This window comes from Manihot esculenta, chromosome 5 (genome assembly GCF_001659605.2).
Source record: "Manihot esculenta cultivar AM560-2 chromosome 5, M.esculenta_v8, whole genome shotgun sequence".
Classification (NCBI taxonomy): domain Eukaryota; kingdom Viridiplantae; phylum Streptophyta; class Magnoliopsida; order Malpighiales; family Euphorbiaceae; genus Manihot; species Manihot esculenta.
In genome coordinates, this window is record NC_035165.2 from 18,174,672 (window position 1) to 18,182,939 (window position 8,268).

Below are 8,268 nucleotides of genomic sequence, written 5' to 3' on the forward strand. Positions count from 1 at the left end.
AACTTGCTGAGTTTATTTCAATCCTCAAGTATACTCACCATTCCTTTTTGAAAGAGACAACAAAATCACTTCCAGAGTGTGATGCATGGCAGAATGTAGGCATAAAAGAAAACTTTAGATTGTCCTTGAAATAATACATAGCCCTTAACAAGAACTCCGAAATCAAGCATAACAATGCACGCAAATATGAACAAAAGCAAGATAACTCTTAATTTCATTCATAGCATTCAGCTAACTTCGTGAGCAATTCATCACAGGAGCTCAGGTCCATATGTTCATCTTCTGGTAAACAACCCTAACCCTAAAAGTCCAAACACTAAGAGAAATGCCCACATAGGAGAAAACCAAGAGTGTTGTTCTCTGAATTCTACGCATCACCTGTCATTGGATCAATAGGACCTGTTTTACGTGGTCCACTTTTGTGTCCCATTACCACCATCGGTGGTGGGGATAGTAGTCCTGCTTGGAAAAGAATGTTCCGTACAGGGTCTGAAGGCTGAGCACCAACAGATAGCCAATACCTACAGTGCAAAGAAGAAAGAAAAGAATAACTAATAGAACTAGTACATACTGTCCATTTGATCAATTAGAGTATTGGCAGTCATCAAAAAACTTTGCACAAAGAGAAAAATGGATTTGTCAATTTCTTGCCTCTTTAATCTAAAACTTGCAACTAGTTTATTTAAATTTTCTACCAAGCTAGCAATGGTAAACCATTACAATTCCATTTAGCCGCTCAACTATACATGTCAGCAAAAGCAAATCTATTGAATCTCACATCGGTTTGGAATAGAAGTAATGTGCCTCATATAAATAAGTGCCTTAGTCTTAGGCAAACCTCCCCTTGAGCTAACTATTGGGTAAGTTAAGCCAGCTCCAAATTTAACATGGTATCAAAATCTTTTCACCGATATTGGGCCACCCATAAATATTTTACATTTCAGGGCCACCCATTAATGTTTTACATTTCAGGTGTGAGAGGGTGTTTTGAATCTCACATCGGTTTGAGACAGAGGCAATGTGCACCTTATAAGTGCCTTAGACACTCCTCTTCCTTAAACTAGCTTTTGGAGAGTGAAACTTGACCCAAATTTAACAAAATCAAAAGAATTTTGGTAAATAATCAAATTGGTAATCTATTATTAACTAGACCTGAGTAGTATTGAATTGATCCATTTTTAAACAATAACAACTGGAGCATCACAAGCCAGGTGGATGAGATTATGCCAAAAAGATTTAAAAAAGAGAAGGACCTAAATTATAGCATTCATAAGGCTCAAGAAATAGAAGACAAATTACATTTTGAAATGAGAAAACCACCAAGGTATCATTTATCCTTATTTCACCAAATTACATTAGGATAATCAGTTAAAAAATAAATAAATAAAAGGGTTATTGTAAAAGCACTTCATTTTGCTTCCAATATTTATAAAGGAGAGGTAGAAAAACCTCTCCTCAAGTCAGAAATATAATTAGCAAGTAAACCACTGAATTGAGAAGAAAACTAAAGGGAAATGAAAGCTTACTTCACACTGTCAAATTTGAGGCGCACTTTCTTATTGTCCTCTTTACCTGTTAAAAGATGAAGAAAAAAAAAATCAAAGATCAATTCTCTAGGTTTAAGCACCCACCTCTTATTTGGGATCGAGAATTCTGCAAGAATACAATTCAATGAATTTCTTTCCTATTAATTTTTTTTATCAAGATTTCAATTCTTTTTAATTAAAAACATTCATTTGAAAAGTAACACCTGGAAGGGTAGCCAACAAATGTTATAAATAAAAGAAAAATCTTGCACAACCAATTAGAACATTTCCAGCTTTTCCGTTTCTTCGCTTGTAATTTTTGAGATGGGAATTGAGCATAATTTTGTTATCGATTTCGATTACTTGATTCTATAAAAATGAAATACTTAATTCTTAACAAATTCAAAGTATCACATAAATCTTAAAAGGAGGGGAAATTTCTCTAGCATCATAAAGAATTCAAAGAAACAAAATCAAAATTAAGATTCAAAAGCTTGTTTCATAGCAAGCAACCAATCACTTCACTCCTTATCTAATAAAACTGAAAATGAAGAACGGCGAGAGAATACTATCATCTGTGGAAGAAACAAAACACAGCTTCATGATCAACATCCCCATCAATAATAAGGTGAACCCATGAACCTTAAAATCTCATAATTTTCCATTTTCATTTTATTGGAAACAGAAAGGAAGGATAATGGGCAAAACAGAGTGTACCAGCCAAGGGATCATAGAAACCAAGAACTTGAAGAAGCTTGCCATCTCTTGGGGATTTGCTGTCAGCAGCAATGATCCTGTAAAATGGCCTGTTTCTGCATCCGCACCTCTCTAATCGGATCTTCACCGCCATTTGCTAGGTTGATTGAAGTAAGAAACTTTGGAAGGTAGAGCAGAAAACGAAATTGGTCGAGGCTTTTAGCGTCATGGGTTTTTGTATTAGAGCCCTTTGCCTCCTTTTATTAAAAACTACATCGTTTTGTGCTGGACAAAAACAAAATAACGGGCAAATTAAAACTAAAGAATAGTGAATATCAGAGGCTTATCATGGAAAACTGACTCAGTTTTGCCGAAAAATTACAAAAAGAACATTAAAAAAGTTCTGTATTTTGTCAGCTTTTGAAATTTTAATTAACAGGTTTTAATTTTTTTTACTATTTTTATAATAAAAATTATATTTTCAAATGAAAGTCATTGATTTTTCTATAAACAAAATTATAACTTATTATAATTAAAATTAAATAATAATTTATAAATTTTTATTTACGATAATAAAAAAAAAAGTGAATCATGTTATTATAAAATAAAAAATTATTAAAAATAAATAAATTCGTTCAAAAAAACTAATGAGTTATCACTGTAAAATAAGGGTCACACGATAGAGATCTGATAAGTGGGCGTTCCACTATGGAAAATGAGACCCAAACACTTTAAAACTCAAACTATTATCAAGACTCACCCTCCCTTGATAGGTTAAGTCTTGGCATAGGATGATATAGATCCTATTAAATTTCTAATAATAGTGTGGAGTAAATTTATATCATTCAAATGAATCTAAAAGGAGTTCAAAATCATATTTATATGATCCATATACATTTGGGGCATACTTCAACTCATATGGAGCAGATTTGGTGCAACACTTGCAATCATAGGCTTAGAGAGTCTAATCAAACCTATGGGCCAAAATTACATAAAGAGAAGCCTAAAGTCAAGATCAAGAAAGGTTTTTGTGAAGATTCAGCTTTGTCATGATGGGTTTGCTATGTTTTATTATTTAAACACTTGCTTTATTTTGGTTTTGTTTGGCCTTATATTCTGACCATATTTTATCTTGTAAGTTTTAAAGTGTTAGGTCATATCTTGGACTTATATTTTAATACTTATGAGTTTGATATGTTATTTTAATATGTGTTTACGCTTGGGCCTTATGTGTGGTTCGGTCAGGTCTAATAAAAGTATCTTACATTTTTGTTTGTTTTGTCCTTACTATATAAGTATAAGAAACAATTGTAAGAGGCAGTTTTAAATCTAAATTTTTAGAATTCATTTCATGCCTTTGGTGTGTATTACTTTGAGTAAGAGTGAGTATTTGGTTTCATTAATTGCACCAAGAATCTTCTAATTCATAAACTATTCATTATGGCATTTGTTAGATTCTCATTTAAAATTTTCAATCATTGATGTTTGAGCTTGTCTAAATATAGGGTATCATAGGAGGTGGGTTTATCAAATCTTTAGATTTCATATCTACTTGTGCGTGTGGGTTTGAGACTTGTGCTATAGGTATTTAAATCTATCCAAAAAGACAAGTATCAAAACCCCATAAATAAATTCAGAAAAAAAAATAAAAATTTCACTCAATTTAGCATCATGGATGAAAATTCTAGTGTTTTAAAGAAGTATTTTGACATCAAATCAATTTAGATGCAATTGCCTTAAATGTGCATTTTAGGAAATAGGCAGAATTTCTTTTGTCTCCTAATCTGGATTCAACCCAATTCAAAATTTAAAATTGATTTTCATAAATTACAGCCATCAATTGAGATAATTAAGACAATATAGATGAAATAGAAAACATATCATAATATTCGCCAGATCAAGATAAATAAGGCAAAGGCGATTTTTTTTTATGGATTTCAAATTTTTCTTCCAAAAGAGATTATGTGATGATTAATAATCAAGAAGGTGCAGTCATGGACATACAAGCTTTCACTGAAATCAACAAGAAAGAAAAGAAAAACTCAAAAACTCTATAACCTAAGATAAGTCAGAATTTACCTAAATTTGGCTCTGATACCAACTGATGCGGAACCCAGAATCAACATGTGATCAAAAATCCCGTCACACAACTTGATAAAAAATAAAGCAAAGATATCTTACAGAATATTACTCTATCTTACAGAATATTACTCTACTACACCTCTAACCAACCAATGTAATTAGAAATATAGATAATCAAGCGAATGTTGCTCTACTACACCCCCAACCAACCAATGTGATTAGAAACATAGATAATCAAGCGATTCCGGCTTTGAGAACACCACAAGAAATTCTTGATAAACTAGTTAACTAAGCATGGAGGAGATCCATATTAGAATGCCACAGGGTTAAACCTTAATAAGTTGCTAAATAATGGAGAAGAACCAAATATTGTACATAATAATCTGTTATTCATTGGCTTGAGCCAAATTCGTGCAGCCCATTTTGGAAGGAGATTTCTCCAAGATAATTTAGGAAAATGATATTTAATGTGATTCAAGTTTGACTATTTGACTAGATAACCTTTTTATATTGTAATTACACCTTCCTACAATAGAATTAGGGTTTAAAGGTTATAAAAATACCTTTAAGGTTGCAGCCACAAGAAGCCAAGAAATAAAAGATAATGTCATGAACAATATTTAGTTTTTCTCCATTATTTAAACTTTTCAAGATTTAACCTTATGACATTCTAATATGGATCTCCTTCATACTTAGTTAACTTATCAAGAATTTCTTGTAGTGTTCTCGAAGCTGGAATCGCTCCATTATCTATATTTCTAATCACATTGGTTGGTTAGGGGTGTGGTATAGCAACCTTCGCTCCATTATCTATGTTTGCAATCACATTCGTTAGTTAGGGGAATAGTTGAGCACATATTTTGGGTGTATGTTTTGTTAGTTATAAGTTTGATGTGTTATTTTAGCGTGCGATTGGACTTAAGTGATGCGGAATCCAGGATCAACATGTGATCAAAAACTCCATCACACAATTTGATAAATAACAAAGCAAAGATATCTTCCAGAAGGTTGCTCTACTATACCCCTAACCGACCAATGTGATTAGAAACGAAGATTATGGAGCAAAGGTTGTTCTACCACACCCCTAACCAACCAATGTAATTAGAAACAAAGATTCAATTTTTTTTCTTGTAATTATAGTTGAAGATTCAAGGATGAATCTTTTCAAAGAATGAGAGAATGATATGAGTAAGAAAATGACACGATACTTCAAAGATTTAAAATGAGAACTCCAAATCATGACAAATCAAGTTATCATCGCTTAATTCAAGGTTTACGAGATGAGAGAATAAGGAAATAAGAAACACACTCTTCAACACATGTGGACGCAAACACAATTTCAGATCGCGTAATGCATATATAGCCAAATTGTAGTTAGGCCAATTTTATTATTTTAGTATTTTAGTATTTTGTGGGATTTATTTTAAATTAATTTGGCGTATATTGAAAGCTAAATTTGTGCAGCTCATTTAGAAAGGAGATTTCTCCACGATAATTTAGGAAAATAATCTTTAATATAATCTAAGTTTGACTATTTGACTAGAATACCCTTCTTATATTGTAATTACACTTTTCTGCAATAGAATTAGGATTTGGAGGCTATAAAAACACCCTTAAGGTGACAACCACAATTAGCCAATGAATAAAGATGATGTTTTGAACAATATTTTCTTCTCCATTTTTAACAACTTATCAAGTTTCAACCTTGTGGCATTCTAATATGGATCTCCTTCATACTTAGTTAACTTATCAAGAATTAATTTTGACATTATCGAGGCTGGAATCACTTGATTATATATATTTCTAATCACATTGATTGGTTAAGGGTGTAGTAGAGCAAACTTTACTCTATAATTTTCATTTCTAAGCACAATGGTTGGTTAGAGGTGTGATAGAGCAGCATTCTGGAAGATATTTTTGTCTCGTTCTTTATCAAGAGTATGTTCGATCACATATTAATCTTAGATTCTGCATCATTAGGCCTTGTGTGTGGTTCGGCCAAGCCTAAGAAGAGTGTCTTAGGGTTTTTTTTTTTTACTCCTTACTATATAAGGATAAGAAATGCTTGTAAGAGGAAACTTTCTAATCAAAATTTTCAGAATTCTTCTTCATACCTTTGACGTGTATTATTTTGAGTGAGAGTGAGGATTTAATTTCATCAATTACATCAACAATCTTGGCTAACTTATCAACTATTTATTGTGGCATTTGTCGGATTCTCATCTAAATTCTTCGATCATTGGTGTTTCAGCTTCTCTAAGTGTGGAGTGCCATAGGAGGTGGGTTTATCAAATCTTTGGATTTCATATCTACTTGTGTGTGTGGGTTTGAGACTTGTGCCATATAGTTCTACGTCAGAATGTGTAATTACAATATAGGAAGAGTATCTAGTCAAACCTAGATTAAATTAAAGCTCATTTTCCTAAACTGTTTTGGAAAAATCTCATTCCTAAATGGGTTGCACGAATTTGGCTTATAATGTAGGATAAATTAATTTAAAACATATCTCATAAAATACTAAAATACCAAAATAACAAAATTGGCCTAAGTGCAATTTAGCCATACATGTATTACACGATCTGAAATTATATTGCGCGTCCATATGTATTGAAGAGAGTATGACTTGTTTTCTCATTTTTCATATTTCCCCTATTGAATTTTTTGAAGAGTGTAAAGATTTTAATGCACAACTTATTGAAGAATCGTGTCATTTTCATGCTCGTATCAAAACCTCCATAATAGTTTAAGTTTTAGTGGTTGGTTTTATGTTATATGATAATTTATTCTACTACTATTGATTAAGTACACCCACTTAATTTGACAAGCTAGTACTCTTGGAGCATAAAATAATTTTCCTAAATCTCTTGTCTTGCACAGCATGAGGCAACACCAGCTTATATTGCATGCAGGTGCTTGTGTTGTAAAAATGTGTAGTTTAGCCCTACATCTGGAAACTATAAGATTGTTATTCTATATCACCGGATTATAAGTCTATAAGAAATTAACATGTAATGAAATATAGTTATTAAGAAAGAAAACTACTTAGTTTTTTTTTACAAGTTCAATATTTTTTTTCTATTTTTAGAGTATATTTTTGTATAGTCATTTAAATCTTACTGGATCGTCATTTTACATAGGACTTTTATATGGAATTACAAAAATACTGTAAACTTTCTCCTACATTTGAATTGAAAATCATAACACATACTATATCTCAATTTTTACACCTTGATATTTGGCCGATATCAACTGATGGAGCTACTGAAATGCAAAACAATTAGGATTATAAAAAAATAAAAATATAACTATAATATTTTAACATAAATAATTGATAAACGATTGATAATTTTATTTTAGCGATTATTTTTTAGCTATTATTTTTTTTTGTAATTTAATCAATAAATTTCATTATAATTTTATTTTTTGGTTGTGAAGATTTATTGATTCAAGCTAGAAATATTAGTGAAATTGTTATCTTCATTATTGGGGTTCGAAGAAATTATAGATCACTTTGCTTTTACCATCCAAATTGAGCAATTAACAATAATTGTGCTCTAATTATTAATTTAACATCTACCAACTGAATGTGGGATAATTATATCTCAGAGAGACTAAATCTGAATGATATCTCTCTTTCTAATTTTATATTTACTGCATAGTCACTCTTTTGTCATGATATTCTTGAAGAATTTGCATACCAGGTGGCACACCTTCTGGGGTTGGTGCAGCTGCTGTGATGAAGATTGGAAGGAGATCAGAAAATGCAGCAAAGCTAATTGCAGTAAGTACTTCCAACTATGTTCAATCCAACCGCGAATTATTAGCGTTTATATTTCTTTGCTTTACAAGCGGTAACTTAATTGCCAAGTTTTCCTCTGTGATCCCTCTATGGCTCACATTTTCCTTTTCCATAAACCTAACTTTTTCTTTTCTCTTCCCCATGGAAGACAATCTGTGTCAATTA

The 8,268-nt window shown here is 31.6% G+C and overlaps 1 protein-coding gene across 1 annotated transcript; it reads right to left on the bottom strand.

Moving 5' to 3' along the window:
• Window positions 1–187: 187 nt before the first annotated feature.
• LOC110616358 (30S ribosomal protein S16-2, chloroplastic/mitochondrial) lies at window positions 188–2,447 on the bottom strand. Its single transcript, XM_021758761.2, has 3 exons — window positions 2,244–2,447; window positions 1,527–1,572; window positions 188–521 (listed from the first exon to the last, which is right to left on the bottom strand). The coding sequence occupies exons 1-3, from the start codon at window positions 2,374–2,376 to the stop codon at window positions 368–370; spliced, it is 333 nt and encodes a 110-aa protein (XP_021614453.1). The 5' UTR covers window positions 2,377–2,447; the 3' UTR covers window positions 188–367.
• Window positions 2,448–8,268: the final 5,821 nt, after the last annotated feature.